This window comes from Sander lucioperca, chromosome 8, assembly GCF_008315115.2.
Source record: "Sander lucioperca isolate FBNREF2018 chromosome 8, SLUC_FBN_1.2, whole genome shotgun sequence".
Classification (NCBI taxonomy): Eukaryota; Metazoa; Chordata; class Actinopteri; order Perciformes; family Percidae; genus Sander; species Sander lucioperca.
In genome coordinates, this window is record NC_050180.1 from 30,007,402 (window position 1) to 30,027,017 (window position 19,616).

Consider the following 19,616-nt stretch of genomic DNA (forward strand, 5'->3'; position numbering starts at 1 on the left):
TTGTTAATATATATATATATATCAATATATTAGGGCTGTCAAAATAACGCGTTAATTTCGATTAATTAATCTGAGAAAAAATAACGCGTTAAAAAAATTAACGCAGATTAATCCATTCTATATTGACGTTTGCATACAGACGAAAATCTGGTGCCACTGATATGTCTGCACATCTCTCTGATGCTCTGAAACAGACGATACAGGAAACACAAACACCGCTGCATGTGACGCTAGTTAACACTACACTCAACAGCAGCTAACGTTAGCCTACCGCTAGCTAGTAGCTGGATTAAACACGGTTAAAATGGTGACAGCTAACGCTAAACGGTGTAAAGTTTGTCTGTATTTTACTGTAGAGGATTCAACACCGGTATGTAACAATCTGCAGCTACCGTCGGAAAAACAACACAGACGGTGCGTTCAATGAAACTGGTAAACTGCAGCATCGTGGTGCATTTGAAGTTGTTGTAAATGTCTCTGGTTGTTGTTTTTGTCATTCAACAGCAATTTACTAGTGAAATAAGTTATTGTTATTGTTATACATTATTATTAAATCATTTAATTTTGAACATATGGCCTTAGCAATAAACAAGCCGTTCTTTAATGTCACCGTTGTTTAGTACACTTTTTTTTCTTTTCTTTTTTTACTTTCTTAAAAAGTATCAGTTCAGGCACCGTTAATTATGTATGCGATTAATTTCGATTAATTAATCACAGAGTATGTAATTAATTAGATTAAATATTTGAATCGTTTGACAGCCCTAATATATTAGGGCTGTCAAACGATTCAAATATTTAATCGCATTAATGTCATAGTTAACTCACAATTAATCGCACATTTTTATCTATTCTAAATGCCCCTAGATTTCTTTTTGTCCAATTATTTTTTCTCATTTTAATGCTCTTACCAACATGGAAAAATGGATCGGCTTGCTTTCTGCTTTTGTCGCCTGGCTTTGACGAGGGGGCGGAGAATTGGCATCAGCTGTGTGCTTGGCCATCAAGTGGTATTTCAGACTGGACGTGCTGCGATGATAGCTCAGTTCACAACAACAAAACACACAGATCACTTTGGTCATGTCATTAGAACCATTTGACAACTTTTTAAAAGTAAACTTTCCATTCAGAATCTTATTGGCATCCATTTCGGCGTCTCGCGCTCGCCATCCACTCAAAACGTAATGTTAGCCTACTACTCTTTGGCCGGCTCACAAGCCCAAACAAGTGTGTGCGGCGTGCCTGTTGTTTTGTTTCTGGTCTAGCTAGATCCGGTGTGGTGTTGTAGTTTTTCTAACGTTACTAGTTGTTGCAACAGCATGTGAAAAAAACTACAAAGTTTGCTAGGCCAAAAAGAACGTTAATCTCGCGATAAAAAAATTTACGCCGTTAAAATGGGTTTGCGTTAACACCGTTAACGCGTTTAACTGACAGCACTAATATAGATAGATATATATATATATATATATATAGCATCCATAGTCCGACACCCAGGGACCAGCTCCTGTTGTGATGCCAGTACCTTCCTCTAGGGTAGCGGCAGGAGGAGAAAATGCAAACTCCAATAAAGCTAGCTCAGTTTCTGATGTTTTAATATTCTTAAAGAAAGCATAATGTTCTGTAACTGTCTGTAGGCTCTAGGTCTCCCCATTGCTTTATCCCTCCATCTTTCTCCTTCTCTTCCTTCCACCGTTCCTCCCCCCGTTGGCCCTTTCCAGTCTGTGCAGATGGCGCAGAGCTCCTGTCGGGCGAGCCCGCTGATTGCCTGTAGGATCGCTGCCTTCCCACTGATCACTCTTCTCATGCACCAGCTAGCGTGTGTTTGTACTGCAGTCAAACACACACTCTGCAGTCCCCCCCCCCTCGCCCCCCCCCCCCCCCCCCCACACCTCACTCTTTGACAAAGAGGGCTCAGGAGAGGGGAACAAGCAGAACCAAAACAAAACTTGGCTCAGGCCCACGTCAGAGACAAGATCCCTACCAAACATACAACAAGACCGACTTGGCAGATGGGATGCAATGGGCCAATAAAAACATCTACATGAGTAATGGTTCTAGTCAAATCCCAGGGTGTTTCAAAATCCAATCACCTCAGCCAAAGAGTTGAGGTCCAATTTGTGAAACTAAATAAATCAATGGTAGCCTACACTTAAAAAAAAAAACTTCATGTGTTATGTTTTCTCATTGCACAATCACTGCTCCTCAGTCATAGTTAGTTTATGGTTATGCTTCCATTTTTGTTTGATATGTTATGCTAAAGTTACCTTGTATTTCCTTCACTTTATCCTTTACTTTCATGTTTGTTTTATTGAGCCAAACATCACAAAACAATAAAGATCGACTAATCTGTTGACGCAGGGATTTTTCCTGAAAAAACAGCAATAATCAGCTTTACAGAGACGAAACACTGGGAACCGTGCTTTTTTCTAAAAACAGAGCATCTGGTTGAAATGTATACAATATTTTGGCTTTCCTTCAAAAGCCAATTATTTTCCCAGGGATTCACTGTGCAGCCTAGAAGACACACAGCTTATCATGTAATGAGCTGCCAGAAGGACAAGCAGAAGCTTATCTTTATAATGTTTTGTAGTAATTGGATCCACAAAATTGCTATTGACCTGGCTACATTTCAAGAGAAATGCCTCTTCCAGTAAACTGTTTATCACAGCGCTTAAGACATATCATTCTACGAGCTGTGGCTAATCGGTGGATGCTCCATCCAGCCTTTTTAACATTCATGTGGGGAGTAGTGAAGGGGAAAAAGAGGAAAAAGGGAGGTATGGGAGAAAGGGATCAAACAAGAAAGAGAAGAGAGAAGGTTCTAGTGGGAAAATTCTTTTAAAGTTGACAGAAATAGTAAATATTAATGAGCTGCAACAAAGGAAAAGCATTGCCACCACAGTTGCAGTTCATGATTCTCAAAACAGTGACGTGGAAGTGGATCTCTCACCTGTTTACTTTTGGGGTGCAGTGGGATCCGGAGCAGTTTGTCTGCAGTCTTGTGCAGAAAGTGGGGGTCCAGCACTCTGATTTTACTGATGTCACCCAACCAGATTTGGGGAGGGGGCTTCCAAAAGCCTTTCCTGACCTGGAAAGCACACATAAACATGGATAAAGATAAGACACTGGGAAAAAGGACAGAAATAGAGTAAAAGATTGCTTGAAGTTAGAAAACTGAGTTAATTTGCAGAAACATAGAAACAATTGAAGCTATGACTCCCTTACATCTGGAGGCAACCAAATTGATGTGCAAATTAGCAAGTAATGACCCTGCAACTATTAGCAGAAGGAGGCCGGAGGTGCCGGGAGCAACAGAGTGAAAGATGTCTGTGATGGAAAATACATTTAACTCTAAAGGGCACAGGCATCACTGAAGTAGAACCTTTTAAGTATTTGTTCCTGAAGAGAAAATGTATGCTTAGAACGGTTTTCAGTTTCTTTGTTAAACCATTTGCATCCAAACTGCTGTTATAGCATTTCTGTCTGTGAGATGCCGGGGCATTACCAGAGATAAGAAGAAAAGCTACTGATTGCATGAACTGTAATGAACACATGACACTGTCATGACACAGTCATGACACATGAACCCTAACCCTAGCCCTAAGCATAACCATAACTTGGCATGACAAAAACCGAATAACACTTACTAAAAGAAGCGTTATGTCATAAACATTTATGACTTGTTTATAATGTTTATGACACGTTCATGACAGTGTCATGTCACTCTTATGTAGCTACCTTCAAGTAAAGTGTAACCAAATCTTTTAAGAGAACTCCAGTGATTTTGTCCATTCTTTGATAAATAATTATCCTAACAATTCCTGATATGGATGGCTGGCAAAGGCCTAGAAAAGAATCTAAGAGGAGTGTGTTTATGTGAGACAGAGAGGGTCGGAAAGAAAAGTGAGACGGAGTGAGATGGAAAGCTGTGTGTGTGTGTGTGTTTGTGTGAGAGAGAGTGCATTCTCACACATATCCTGTACCCTCTTCTCATTATAGAGGATCTCTTTGAGCCAGCGGAGATCTTGCGGCTTGAAAGGCACCAGGACCATAAGCGTGCCGGGCTCGTTGTGCAGTCCAGGGTTGTAAGAGGCCGACTCGGGGTAGAAGAACCTCATGGTGGTCTTGTTACCCACGTCCTCCTCATAGCCTCTCACTGGGGCATCGTTCAACCTGAGGCAGGGACACAATGCTATATTTAGGGAAAAAACTTGTCAGGTTTGTTTTATTTCCATTTTTAGCAATTACTCATGTAGTAATATTGGAGTTTTTTTTCTTTAATCAAACAGTATTATCACATCATGACCTTTGCTGTAGGTAGGATTGCGAAGATCCAGGATTTAGCCAAAAGATTTGAACATCGACAACTTCTCAGTCCCTCCCCCTTTTCTGTTAAAGCCCAAAATGGTCTCCTAAGCCCCTCCCCCCACAAGGGAGAATGAATGCGTGTGCATGAGCAGTGATTGACACGCAGTTAGACACCCCCCCTGGCCCTGATTGGTGCATCTGAACAGGGAGCTGTGTATTTTTGCAAATCGCACTACAGGCTGTAGGTGGTGCCAAAGAGACAGATTTATTTTTAAATTACCTGCTTCATGTAGTTCTACTTGAACATAGGTTCAGTTTCAGCAAATATGACAATGAAAATTAGTTTTATAACCCTTACCTACTGCACCTTTAAAGGCAGCATTTTCAACCTGGGTCTTATTCTCCTAATTGTCTATTCTGGCTTATGCTAACTTTTCATTTGCATTTGACATTTCCCATCTCTCTTGTATAAATTTGGTAAACGCAACTCTGGCTTAACAACGTATATCAGTGTTAGCAGTCTGAGCCTCATAAAGCTTTACAAATAAACTTCAATTTTAATAAAAATAAAAATTTTAATAATTTTCTTAAGTCCAACCGAAAGTACACAGAAATTGAGAGCCGTGAAACCACAACTTTCAGGTTCTGTTTCAGAAGTAAGAAAAACTCATTTAAAATCCCATATGCATTTGTAATAACACAAAATACAAAAAAATACAGGCTTGGAAAAGAGCCTTTCTAAACAGCACACTGTTAGTTTTTTGTATGCTAACAAAGTAATTGTTGCACTGGAATATGGAGAGTAAAGCCCAGGAACATGTTTGGATTTTTTTCCCTGAAAAAAATGCACAATGAAAATTGCAGAAGAGTTGTAGAAGCTAGTGCAACAGAGGCAAGACTATAATGCCAGAGCTGTGCCTCTTAGCTACTATAAAAGATCCACCGGCTAACGGCTTGGTATGTAGCCTACATATCTAAGAAATAATATTAAAAGACATTGAGTGAGTTTTGTGTGGGACCAACTTTATTTTTCAGACTTAAAGCATTCTTTTGGAAAATGCACCTACTGAACTTGTGAAAAAGTTTGTGAAAAGGTATTTTTCATTGCATGGCACTAAACAAATTATTTGGAACTGCTGCCACAGGCTTGATCTAAAGTTATGGTAAGATTTTATGGAATTATGAATTCATGCATGAATTAATTCATGATTTGTGCATTACTTCATTCCTTTATATCTTATGAATCATCAGGAATTGACATGAGTTCATAGCGTCTCATTCATGACCTCGTGCATGATCAACTACACATCAACTAAAGCATTAGGTAAGGTGGATACATCATTATGCACAAGTTGTGTTCAAATCAGAATTTGCTCAGTGATGACCACATTTTTTTTCAGAAAAATAAATAATCACGATCATGCTTAATAAATCATAATTCATAATGATATGCCCAGTTGTTCATGTATGAGGTCACGAATGACAGACTATGAACACGTCAATTCCTGATGATTCATGTGATATTAAGGAATGCAGTAACACATAAATCATTAATTACATAATGCATAATAATACATAGGCCTACATCAATTAATTCATGCATGAATTCATGATAATTCATGTACCCTTACTGTAAAGTGTTACCGATGTTATTCTAACCAACAACACACACACACACACACACAAATGTAATCTCATTTGATAGAGCAGATAGCTTCCATATTGGAAAAATTCATTCCATATACAGTATTTGTTAGAGGAGTGAATTTGCTCAAGAATCAATTTGTTGGCTGAAAGCCTAATGTGAAATTGCGCACAGGTAAGATTGGCCTGTGTGACGAGTAGCGCCTTTAAGGTGGGAATGGTCATGCGGTTCCTCTCGTCAGTCCATGTGTTGTTCATGAGCGAAAAGATCAACGGGACCATTTGTACCCGGTAGACACATGGCGAACTGACAAAGGAGACCTACATTTTTGAACGGAATCTCCCTGCTTTTGAAATGCGCAAACATTTCCACCCAGCACTCGTCCGCTGACTTTCCAGCCGACCTGGAGTGACTGGTTAAAACGAGACAGATAAGAAGAGGCATTGCGACAATGTTTACAAATATACATTGTAACGCTGGCTGCACAGATTATGCAGACGCAGACCGCTGCGATTGACTGACTGACTGACACACACACACACACACACACACACACACACACACACATTGTTAAAATCATACGCTGGACGCTTCATTAGTCTTTTTACATGGGTTTAGTTAATGATAGGGCTATAATAAGACCTGCTATGTAATCGCTGACAACCGGGATAATTTCATAGTGGTTGGTGTAAACCAGGACATTTTAGTGTCCCGATCGGGACTGTCCCGGTCAAACCGGGGTGTCTGGTCACCCTAATTTCACTGTTACTTGATTCCCCCAGCCAGATGAGTGTGATTCATATAAGCTACTGTTTCTTCAGTTAATGTTTGCTCTATTTCTGCCTGTAAGGAATTATGTTATGCAAAACTAAATATTCACAGGTCGATTGTGGTGTCAAGTTGACCTGTTGATGTCGACTTTAGCAAACATTCAGGTAAAAGGGAGAAGTCAAAAGATTAGTTCAATCCAAACAAAAACTGAGGTTTCAAAACGACAAGTTGCAGTATTACAGGAGATTTTGTGTTGGGCTTTTTCTTAGCTGGGCACACAGACTTCATGTAGTCTCCGCTGCATTAAATCAGCAACCAGGATGGTTTTTCAGGTTCTTCTTTTCCCTCTAGATATCTCCTGTAACTTTCCAGTGTTTCTTTTAACAAATTATTGACAAATCTTTTAACAAACATCCTAACTCATTCCTTGACAAAATAATTAACACAACAGCACAGCCTGAGACCCTGCACTTTGGAAACCCAGTGATGTCAAACTCTCAGGCATGCATTGAATTCTGAATGTCAATAACCTTACTCTGCCTGGCCAAGGAACAATTATCTTCTAGAGAGGAAGAGATGTGAGTGAGGGAAGGGGGGGGGGGCTGATGGAGAGAGAAAAATGCATTGTGGCCAGGCCAAATTCTGACTGTTTGAAAGAGGCTAATAAAAACTCAGAATGCATGTGTTCATTCCAAGGCTGTAAAGTCAGATTTGCAGAGTGCCTTTGTCCCTGAGTAAACTAAACACTTTCTTTTCTCCTTTAAAAGAACTAAAGAAAAAGTTTGCTAATTGCTGAGAGGATGGCTCTATGTCAGGGTCAGATGGTCACATAGTTGGATACTGTCCATCATTAGTCTACTGTCAAGTGAATTTATATCTTGATTTCAGTGGCGGGGAAAATCACCACATTCCCTTTTTAAGGTAATCTAGCAAGGATCTCTCTGTTCCTTATTTATCAACCCAAACAATCCTGAAACATTAGGGTGGTTATGAAGAGGTCCTGGGTTTAAAAATGGTGTGTGTTCTCCTACGTGCTTACCGAATGACCACGTCATATTTGTTGATGGTGCTTCCCAAGGAGCTGTTTTTAATAGCAAAGCCATTGCCTATGACAACACAGGTTCTGCATTCAAGGCTGTGGAGAAAAACACCACATAAAAACATGAGTGTTTTAAAGTTTTGTGCAATGAGAAACACCCTCTCTAGAGACATAAATGACAAAATATTTATCTAGAGCAGAGATCTTCAACAGGGGGTCTGGGACCCTTGGTTACTGCATGGGGGCCCCAAGTTATTGTTATTTTTTTTTTTTTGTAAAAGTTAATATGTATAAAAATATACATAAACATGAGTCCAACATATTATTAGCAAAGATAAATCGGCCTGTTTGTGATTTGTTTTTAATTTTACACATTGATGACAGGCTTACTGGCCTGTAGTTAAGGTAGCCATCCACAGATACAGTTAATCCTAAGGATTCACTGTGCTACATGTATGTTTAACATTAAAACATGATGTGTAAATATATGAATATGTCAATAATTATATATATATATATATATATATATATATATATATATATATATATATATATATATATATATATATTTTAATAGCTTTGTATTGTATGCACCATAAAAAAGGTGTGGATGAAGGCTTTAGGCCGCCCTACATGTTACTGTAGGCCCAGTTTAATATGCAACTCAATTTTATACAATATGTTGTGGGGGGTCCCTGCTCCGTCTCTCTTTCAGCCAAGGGGTCCTCGGGCTAAAAAACATTGAAGACCCCTGATCTAGAGCAGTAGAAACCATGGTTGCTTTCTTGACCATAATGATGGACAGTTATGTGGCTAAGCACTAACAGCTACCCATAAGTGCCCATAATAACAGTGATGAAGTCATGCAGGACTGAAAACGTATTACAGGATGTGTACCACAGCTGGAACACATCTTCGACCAATCGCAATGTTTTGTCCATCCTGTTAATCCTGGATTTATAGTATATTGTAATTACTACTGCAGTGCACTGTGGACTTAGTAAATCAGTAGAAACATGGGTTAATAAAACATTGAGCCAGGTATCATGAGCCAGGTTGGCTGAAGTGTGCTCACACTTACTTTGCAATTTTGGCAGGCACCTCATCATTTCCAATTACAGCAAGAACTTTCACTAGCAGCGGCTCTGAAGAGAAAGCGAGAAATTGAGTCGTTTAAATGGTGTAATTGTTTGAAAACGTTGAATACAGATGTGCAATTCACAGAAAAGACTGTTTGTAGTGCTTCGGCTGTAATACGAGGTAAAATACATGGTCAAATTCCACAATGACTGAATTGCTATGTTTTTTATCAAAGCACTTTGACTTGACTATAGCAGTAAAGCACCACTGTCAGATATTGTCACAGAATATAAAGAGTCATTTGTAGAAATAAGTGAATATTTAAAAAAAGGATAACACATACATCTTCATACAGCAACCAGTAACACCAGGGTGTAGGACATGTGCTGAGTAAACTGAGCAGAAAGAGAAGGGGATAATATAAAGTCAACATACCACTGCTCTTAATTCCATAAGGTAATGCCAGATTTGACAGATGCTCCCGCCAGAAGAAATCCTCCATTTTCAGAAAGAGCTGCATCTGTCTGCTAATGCTGCATGAAACATGTCAGAGCAGGAATTACAACATAATACTGCAGTGCACTGTTTCACTGTATAGATGAATTATATTACAGGAGGGGTTGTGGCTGAGAGAGAGGGGAGGATATGAATGAGGCGTAAGACAGCGAGGATAGAGAAAACTACTTTCCATTTTTTGGCTATAACAACTATCAAACCACACAATGGACAACACTAACTGTGCTGCCAAACAGTACAGTGTTCATATTGGCACATGGAAAAGCTTGTCTTCACTTTTCCAAATGTTCTGGTATCTATTAAGCAGGTAGACCAGACTCATTATAGGTGAACCAGCCATTTACATGATGCCATTCAATAGCAATTTCCCTCATTAAAATCTCCTGTTGGCTTTTCTCTGCTGAGGAGAGGGGAAAAAACAATAACATTCCCAGAGCCTGTGGAGTGAGACAAATGTGGCAGGTTGTAATACGTGAAACAGTTGCCTTTCTGTGTTCGCTGGTTTCAGACTGCAGCTGTTTATGACCTACTGTATTTGACAGTGAGTTTCTAAGACATTTATTAACCTTTTGTGCCAGCTAGCTCTTCGCAGGAGATCAGGATAAATCTCCGGGGATGAGTCTAATTAGAGAAATGTCACTCTGATTGCCTGGAAGGCTTCCCTGTGACTGTAATAACTGATGTGAAACCCCTAGAACAATCACTCAGCGACTTTATGTAAGACTGCAAATAATTTTCTTTAACAGTGGTTAACACAGGGATTAGTAATCTTGAGGTCAAAGGGCGGGCAGTGGTAGATGGTCTATTGAGTTGGAGAAATAAACAGTGACCTCGGAGGAGGTTGGGACAAACCACAGATGGAGAACATATCAGTATTTTGTAACAGAAAATAGCCCACAAAAAAAAAAAAACAACAGTAAATATACAGCTGAATAAACTGATAATAGAGCATGAGAAAAAAATGAGAGGGGGCTCAGGGCTGTGGAACAATGATTACATGTCAAGGCAGACAAACAAGCTATTGTCTGGCTTCCAAAAATGTAACTTTATCAAGAGCTCATTCTTAGCCAACATTGGTTTTTATATTAACCCTCCCTCTCAACCATTTAATTAACACATTCCACTTGAGTTACTAAAACGTACATTTAGATGGCAAATTGTTTCTTATAATATGTCCTGTTCTTTTTCAATGAAATGTGCTTTTCCATCATGGCTGGTAAAGACCAGTCCTAACGCTCCAAGGAACCTGGAACCTTATGTTCAAATAAAAATACTGGCATATCTTTCTCCCTTAATAAGCCATCCACTCCCTCCATTTTGTAAAAACAAAAACACAGACATGCCATTACTCACTTAAAGTTAAGGCTCTCCCACTTCTTATGGGTTAGCCAGCCACCACACAGCAACTTGCTACTGTTCGGAGACTTGCTGGTGCCTCCGTAGCTGAAAGACAGACAAGCAACACAAATGGCATTAAAGTTACTGCTGACTCTATAAAAACACAGTGTGCCATTAACTGTGTCCAGAACACTCAAAAAGTGCAAGAATGGGCATGTGTGAGGGCCTAACTTGACCAGCAGCTTAGACGTCCAGATGATTGTGGGTTGTCCTTTTAACTTTTAGTGACTCAGCACTGCACAGATTTCAAGAATTTACAGTTTTACCAGAAATGGGCATAACTGTAATTGTGTGACCTCAATACCAAGAGCAACCAAGAAAAAAAAGAAATGTGTGTGTGTGTGTGTGTGTGTGTGTGTGTGTGTGTGTGTGTGTGTGTGTGTGTGTGTGTGTGTAATTACCTCTGAAGTATGCCATAGGAGCAGTAGTATGTGACAAAAGAGATGAAGAAGAGGAGAATTAGGAGAAGCCACCCTGCTGGAGTCAAAGAAGAGAAAAACAGAAGAAAATGTACAAGAATAAAACATCACATCCAACACATTCTAGTTTCAAATTCTTGACACATTAAACTGCGATTTCTTCAATGTTATGGCCATTTATGTAAAGGGCACTGCAATGAAGGACCCTATGAAAGAAAATAATCTACTGTAATTGTGATTTTTATTGGCAAATAAAAAGCTTTTGAAAAAAGTTACCGCACAACAGTTGGCATCCCATTTAACGCAGGTGTGGTTTCAGTATCAGACGGGGTACTGAAAAATGAAACTAAACTGAATTTTACTGGCTTCCTGCAAATTCCACTTGCTATTTAGCTGCTCAGGTCCACAAGAAACGCTGCACCCTCTATGGTCTCAATTTGACAGCAGTGAGTGACACTCACAACTTAAAGACAACTGTCTGAATTAACACACATTACCTATTCAGTAAGACCTAAAATGGTTCTTCTCTAATTTCGTAATCAGTAGTATACCTTAGAGTTTTGACAGGTCAGTATGATAAGAGAGTAGAAAGCTACAGGTACCACTGGCCACCATGCACACACTTTCAAAGTAATAATAATGGATACTTAAAAGAATAGTTTAACATTTTGGGAAATATGCATATGCGCTTTCTGTCCACAGTTTGATGAGGAGATTGATACCACTCTCATATGTGTATACAAAATATGAAGCTATAGCTATGTTTAATATGACACTATAGTTTCATATTTAGTGTATGTATATACATATATACAGCCGAGCCAGCTGCTGGTTAGCGTAGTTTGGCACAAAGACAGGCAAAAGGGGGAAGTCCAAAAAAACTAATAATTAGTTTAATCCGAACAAAAAACAAGGTTTCAAAATGACAAGTTGCAGTGTTACAGGGGGTTTTGTGTTGGGCTTTTTCTTGGCTGGGCACAGAGACTTTATGTAGTCTACACTGGATGCATAGCAACCTCACTGTGATCAAACTATTTCTTTGTAGACAAAACAGCCTATAACAAGTGCCAAGGAATGTACTGTAACTGACATTCAGTGGCAGACTATATTTAAATTAAGCAACCTTGAATACCACTTGCACTCTTTTGTTGAAAAGAAATCATTGCAAATGGTCTCTGTCTATGGTATAAAGGCAAGAGCCCTCTCATCTAAAACAAAATCTAAAGAGCATCAACACAGCTTTGTATTTGTTTTGTAATTTAGTCAACATCTGGAGTGAACAAAGCTTGCAATTTTTGAGAAGTGACTAAATGTGTGGCCGAAGCACAGTAGACTGTTGTTGCAAGCTGTAGTAGGGATAGTTATCATTGTGGAATACAGGATGTTGATGTGCAGTGGCATTCTAGACCAATGGTTGCCGATTATTTCAATCTGTGACCTAAGGTAAATTGTCTTAACATTCTGCTGATTTTAAAGGCAAAAATCTGGTGCTAAACACAGGTTACCCAATGAATATAAAATAAAATAAAATAGTGGTTAGAATGTTAAAGATCGGATCATTAAGGGCATTTTGGTCCATAATCCTCTCATCATCAGATGAGAATTAACACAGAGCTCAGATTAGTGCTTTACTGAATAAGAGAGGGAAAAGACCCATTTAAGTAATCATTATCAAATCAGCATTAACAACATCTGATAATAAGAAAATAACATACCAAAAAAGAGCTTACTTTTAGTTGCCTTCTGGGACATCTTCACATGCTCCATTGACATATCATGTCTACACAGTGCATGAGGTCATCCTGGGTGAGGGGTACAGAAAGGAGAAAGACCAAATGTATTAGAACCTCCTTCAAACTGATTCATGAAAAGCATTCTCCCTTTCTGAGGAGATGATTTGAAAGAGGATCCACCACAAATTAAAATACACAGCGTGTATTCATTGACTCATGGTGGGCATTCCATAACCACATTTTAAATAATTGCATTGACTCGCTTAGATAGAGTCAGAGTAAGTAGGAGGATCAGAGCAACAAATGAATGCAATGAAGCAAAAACACAACAGGAGTGTGCATACCACAGAGAAGGGGAGAATAAGAGAGAAAATCAAAGAGAGAGAAAAAGAGAGAGAGAGAGAGAGAGAGAAGGGCAGCAGATGAAGGCCGATCAGTTTAAGACAGAGGTGGGACAAAGTCATTGTTATGCAAGTCACAAGTAAGTCTCAAGTCTTTGCCCTCGAGTCCCGAGTCAAGTCGAGTCAAAGATGAGGCAAGTCCCGAGTCGAGTCACAAGTCAAAGCCAACAAGTCTCAAGTCGAGTCCAAAGTCCTACCATTTTAGTTTCGAGTCATTTCAAGTCATTTCAGTTTCAGTGTATGCAATATTAAGAATATTTTCACTGCTTCAAAAGTCATAAGAAAGCCCTTTCTCTCAAGAAACTGAAGTCATATGCTTTATAGCAGTGGTTTTCAAAGTGGGGACGGGGACCCCTGGGTGCTGCGAAGGAGTGCTAGGGGGGCCATGGCAAGTTGGCATGAAAAGTATAGCAAAACAAAATAATTGAATAAATTAAATAATTAAAGTAAACCAAATTAAACCAAAAATAAGCTAAACAATATTCCCATTAGTTAAGAACTGCACTATAATAATCTATTGCATCTCTGAACATTACTACTATAATCGTTATTATTTTATTTTATTACATGGCTTGGTTGAATTCCAATGTAGAATGCGGCCTGTTATTTCTTGATAACAGACCGCTGCGAAGTATAACAGACCGTTGCCATGAAAAACAGAGCGTTGCTATGGACGCAGTTCGGTTTAGCGGAAGCAATACAATCGTTTTTAAATCAATAAACTCCTTTTTAAATCAATATTTTGTGTCAAAGTAATGATTTATTTGATAGGTAGCCATGTAATAAGCGGGATAATGTATAGCGAGGCGGTAGTTATAGCGAATACAACCCCTGATATGAAAAGGGAAGGCTAATGGTGGATCTACTGTGACTGTGTTATGGTAACGTTACTTTAAAACGGACGTTGACATGATGTTGGCGAGGTTTTCCATCTGAGTGTGCTACACTCATGTACCTCATATAATCAGGGTTCAAAAATCCCTATTTTTGTAAGCATGAACCAGCAAGGGAGACGTGCGTTTACTGTTTCGTTGATACAGTAAATATGCAGCAGCTAGTATGTTACGGTACATACATCCGATAAGGTGCTTAGCATTCGTTCAAAACGTACCTTTCTTTGTGCAACTTAAGGTGTCGAACAAAGTTGGACGTTGTGGCAGCTCCGTCTGTAATCTTCGACCCGCATGTTTTGCAAATTGCAACTCTTTTTTTGTCGACTACCTCGTAATTGTTATAGCCAAACGAAACTATCTTCGGTATCATTTTGCCAACTGGCGCGTTGTTGCTTGTGATTGGTTGTCTTGCAATGTGCCTGCTTAGATGCTGTCGAATCAAAACAACGTGGGACTACAGTGATTGGATGTCGTGCAGGCAGCGCGCGTGCTCTCTGCATGCATACAGGTGGTGCACATTTTTTTCACAGATGCAGATAAACTGAGAGCGGTGCGGCCGTGTGAACATTTTCTTCCCCAGTTTTCATGGGAAGTAGCAAGTCTTCTCGAGTCAAAAGGTGCAAGTCCAAGTGAAGTCACGAGTCATTGATGTTAAAGTCCAAGTCGAGTTGCAAGTCTTTGTACATTTTGTCAAGTCGAGTCTGAAGTCATCAAATTCATGACTCGAGTCTGACTCGAGTCCAAGTCACATGACTCGAGTCCACACCTCTGTTAAATAGTCAAAAGTGTGTAAGGTTACATGAATTTTTATCTGGTTTTCACTGTAATCTGAAATCTCTAAAGCAACCAAGCAAGCCCTGTAGCTGATGTGATGTTGTGGTATTGCAAATATCCCTCAGTTCATGGACCAAGCGTCTCTTAGTCCAGCATGATCCTCTTAAACCAGAGGTGTGGACTCGAGTCATGTGACTTGGACTCGAGTCAGACTCGAGTCATGAATTTGATGACTTCAGACTCGACTCGACAAAATGTACAAAGACTTGCAACTCGACTTGGACTTTAACATCAATGACTCGTGACTTCACTTGGACTTGCACCTTTTGACTCGAGAAGACTTGCTACTTCCCATGAAAACTGGGGAAGAAAATGTTCACACGGCCGCGCCGCTCTCAGTTTATCTGCATCTGTGAAAAAAATGTGCACCACCTGTATGCATGCAGAGAGCACGCGCGCTGCCTGCACGACATCCAATCACTGTAGTCCCACGTTGTTTTGATTCGACAGCATCTAAGCAGGCACATTGCAAGACAACCAATGAAGCACAAGCAACAACGAGCCAGTTGGCAAAATGATACCGAAGATAGTTTCGTTTGGCTATAACAATTACGAGGTAGTCGACAAAAAAAGAGTTGCAATTTGCAAAACATGCGGGTCGAAGATTACAGACGGAGCTGCCACAACGTCCAACTTTGTTCGACACCTTAAGTTGCACAAAGAAAGGTACGTTTTGAACGAATGCTAAGCACCTTATCGGATGTATGTACCGTAACATACTAGCTGCTGCATATTTACTGTATCAACGAAACAGTAAACGCACGTCTCCCTTGCTGGTTCATGCTTACAAAAATAGGGATTTTTGAACCCTGATTATATGAGGTACATGAGTGTAGCACACTCAGATGGAAAACCTCGCCAACATCATGTCAACGTCCGTTTTAAAGTAACGTTACCATAACACAGTCACAGTAGATCCACCATTAGCCTTCCCTTTTCATATCAGGGGTTGTATTCGCTATAACTACCGCCTCGCTATACATTATCCCGCTTATTACATGGCTACCTATCAAATAAATCATTACTTTGACACAAAATATTGATTTAAAAAGGAGTTTATTGATTTAAAAACGATTGTATTGCTTCCGCTAAACCGAACTGCGTCCATAGCAACGCTCTGTTTTTCATGGCAACGGTCTGTTATACTTCGCAGCGGTCTGTTATCAAGAAATAACAGGCCGCATTCTACATTGGAATTCAACCAAGCCATGCAATAAAATAAAATAATAACGATTATAGTAGTAATGTTCAGAGATGCAATAGATTATTATAGTGCAGTTCTTAACTAATGGGAATATTGTTTAGCTTATTTTTGGTTTAATTTGGTTTACTTTAATTATTTAATTTATTCAATTATTTTGTTTTGCTATACTTTTCATGCCAACTTGCCATGGCCCCCCTAGCACTCCCTCGCAGCACCCAGGGGTCCCCGTCCCCACTTTGAAAACCACTGCTATAAAGCATATGACTTCAGTTTCTTGAGAGAAAGGGCTTTCTTATGACTTTTGAAGCAGTGAAAATATTCTTAATATTGCATACACTGAAACTGAAATGACTTGAAATGACTCGAAACTAAAATGGTAGGACTTTGGACTCGACTTGAGACTTGTTGGCTTTGACTTGTGACTCGACTCGGGACTTGCCTCATCTTTGACTCGACTTGACTCGGGACTCGAGGGCAAAGACTTGAGACTTACTTGTGACTTGCATAACAATGACTTTGTCCCACCTCTGCTATTTAATGCACATCTTATCAACAATCATCCTGATTCATGATTTACAGAGGGAGGCCATAGCCATCCACCCAACCAAAGAGTTGCACAAAACATGCCTGGCACTGCTTCAGGGCCAGCCCATCACTGAAAATCATTAGCGAACTGAAGGAGTTCATAGCTGAATATCTATTTTGAGATGTGCGTGTGTGCACATGTACCAGCTACATTGCAACAACAGTAACGTAATACGGCTCTAAATCTACCAGTAAATCATGCACGCCCCAACTTAGAGACAGCGAAGGAGAGGAAATCACATGATTACCACCCCCAGAAAGACGCTCTGCACATATGACTGCAATATTTAGAAACGCCCTTTAAACAAAACCATTATTTCACAACATAAAATATGATATGATGCTGCTGCCTCCTGAATCAGGGTGTAGTTTCTTAAAGTTAGAACATTAAAGTGTTTTCATTCTGAACCGGACATGAGGCTGGGATGTGTTTGTTTAGAAAACTATGAAAACACAAAAACATGTCTAGAGGAGTACACTTCAAATGCATCTTCAAATGCAACACTGTTGTGTCGGGTTTGATGAGATAGCACATGTGCTCATTAGTTGACAAAGCCATTAGTCAATCGTCCGGAAATGTAATCACCAATAATTCTTATTGTTAAAAGCTGTGGTAGACAATTTATTGTTGCCATCGTTGGGCAGAAATTCAATAATAATCTTTCAGTATATTGTAATTCAAGTGGTCTGAGAGAAGACTAGACTTCTGCATCTCATTTTGGCTCTGTTTTCAGACTTTAGAAAATCTAGCAAATTGAAGCGTACATTTACAAAAAATGTAAATGAGGTTCTCAGGGAACTGTGCAGCCACCAATTACAAATCAACAAAAAACCACATTACTACAGAACATCTTACCTTTTCCCTCTTTCATTTCCAATTAGTATGTCCTCAGTGATTCATATGTAATGAGTCGGGGCTTCTCCCTGTAGTAAAAGCAAAACATAATTTCACACATGAAAGCCACAGGAGACTATCTGCACAACTAACTTGTTATGGTTTGTTTTCTGCTTGTCTTTGGACTTGATTAGGGTACTAAAATGAAACTGTCAGTTGTGTATTGAAAGCAACAGGAAACTCCATACATGCATGGCAGATCATTTTGTATAGATGAACTAAATTCTTACAGTCTTGGATATGGGCTGATCTTCTAGTCTTCAATTTATAGCATACAGCTAAAGCTAAAATGATTATTATGGTTGAGTGAAAGAGATTCATTTTGATAATTGGTGAACAAAATGTAAATATTTGCTGGGAGATAGACAGTAAGTCGGCCAAAACAAGAAATTTAAAGACTTGAATTTGTGATGGAATTTTTGCAATTTTCTGACATTTTATAGACAAATTAATCACAAAAATAACTGACAGATTAATTGCTAAATGCAAAATAATTTGTTGCAGCCCTACATAGTATAGCCCTATAGCCCTCTATCAACATCCTGTATAAAATACTACCACATCACTTACAGCCTCCTCACCCTCCTGAACATGAGGGAGTTTAAACAGCTGGACATACAGGAGGCACAGGACCCCCTCACAGACACAAGAGGCAACACAAAAGCAGAGCAGCAGGGGGTCAAACGCTGCGCCGTACGATGCCGGGAGGCACGCTGGCCTGCTGACTGACACTGGCAAGATGTGAGGGACCAACAAAGTAAGATTTAGTCCTGTCAGAAATGCCCTTCACCACAGACCTAAAGCATTGCTGCAAGTCTAACCGTGGGTCACCAAAGAAATGCAGACAGACCACTTAAAGAGCTGAGTCACACAATGTAGTGATTAAAGATGAGTCAGGCTGCACAGTGGAAGTAATTGGAGCAAAAGCACTGCATGGGAAAATATTGTCAGGGATTTGTTGGTTCTTTCCTCCCACATTCCAAAAGCAGGCGAGGGCTGACAAGGCTAATACTGTAGGTACTTGGCATAAGTAGAAAAACATGTAATTATCAAGCTAATTATTAAAGATTAACATTTATTTTAAGATAGTGGCATTACTATGAGCTCTATATTAAGATAGTCTTGTTTTATGGTAGCTTTGAGTAAGGATGTAAACAAATAATCATTATTTCATTCATATTAATCAATATTACCAATTAAATTGCACCATTAATACTCGCTGAGCAAAAAATACAAGGCCTAACAGATTTATTGTGAGATTTCTTTGGGTCGATTCTAAATGGGTAAAGTCATTGCAACGCGGTCAACACAGACAAAAATGATGACTCAAAATGACCTTCTTCTTTGAACCCATTTTACCTACCAGCTGATTTATCTCAAACACAGAAACACTCTCTAAAGAAAATCACATGTGCATTCTGCTCACAATAGAAAATCGGCTCTAAAACACATAATCCCTAAATTTAATCCGGTCGGAGGAGCTAAATCTGGTGCCCATATGTAACACTTTGACCGCTTTTATGAAGAAAAGCTTTCAAAGAAATTGCAGGCTATAATCAACTTCTTTTGCTTCCTAAAAAGATATTTATTTATTTATTGTTTATTTTTTTGGCCATCAGTAACCCACAACAGTCAATGCACTGATAACAAGCAACATACAAAACATAACATTGTTGCTTTTACTTCCACAAACAAAACAAAAAATGAACAGACAACAAAACAAACAAAAAATAACAACAACAATACTAATAAAATATATATACAAGAAACAAACAGGACCGAAAAAGGTGTAGGCTGAAGCCTGAGCTTATTACACCTACCCTTTTTTCATGAATTATATTCTTTCATACGAAGATGAAAGTTACAGAAACTAAGTATACACTATATAACCCAGTACA

General features: G+C 39.2%; 1 protein-coding gene and 1 long non-coding RNA gene across 5 annotated transcripts in view; one reads left to right on the plus strand and one right to left on the minus strand.

Annotated features, from left to right (window-relative positions):
• st3gal4 (ST3 beta-galactoside alpha-2,3-sialyltransferase 4) overlaps positions 1 to 19,616 on the minus strand; it is a 50,508-nt gene that overhangs the window by 14,088 nt on the left and 16,804 nt on the right. For 2 of the 4 annotated variants that reach the window (XM_036004372.1, XM_036004370.1), the window contains exons 2-10: positions 17,680 to 17,747; positions 12,889 to 12,975; positions 11,156 to 11,231; positions 10,710 to 10,799; positions 9,276 to 9,373; positions 8,842 to 8,905; positions 7,761 to 7,856; positions 3,981 to 4,170; positions 2,948 to 3,085 (exon numbers count right to left, since the gene is read on the minus strand). In XM_036004372.1, the coding sequence (XP_035860265.1) occupies positions 2,948 to 3,085; positions 3,981 to 4,170; positions 7,761 to 7,856; positions 8,842 to 8,905; positions 9,276 to 9,373; positions 10,710 to 10,799; positions 11,156 to 11,231; positions 12,889 to 12,946 (810 nt within the window). In that variant the 5' untranslated portion in view covers positions 12,947 to 12,975; positions 17,680 to 17,747. Of the gene's footprint in view, positions 1 to 2,947; positions 3,086 to 3,980; positions 4,171 to 7,760; positions 7,857 to 8,841; positions 8,906 to 9,275; positions 9,374 to 10,709; positions 10,800 to 11,155; positions 11,232 to 12,888; positions 12,976 to 17,679; positions 17,750 to 19,616 lie in introns of all 4 variants that reach the window. The other 2 variants (XM_036004373.1, XM_036004371.1) reach the window with 2 other exon arrangements.
• Positions 6,601 to 7,125, plus strand: LOC116043854. Its single transcript, XR_004103561.1, has 2 exons — positions 6,601 to 6,740; positions 7,054 to 7,125. It is a non-coding gene; the product is annotated as an uncharacterized LOC116043854 (long non-coding RNA).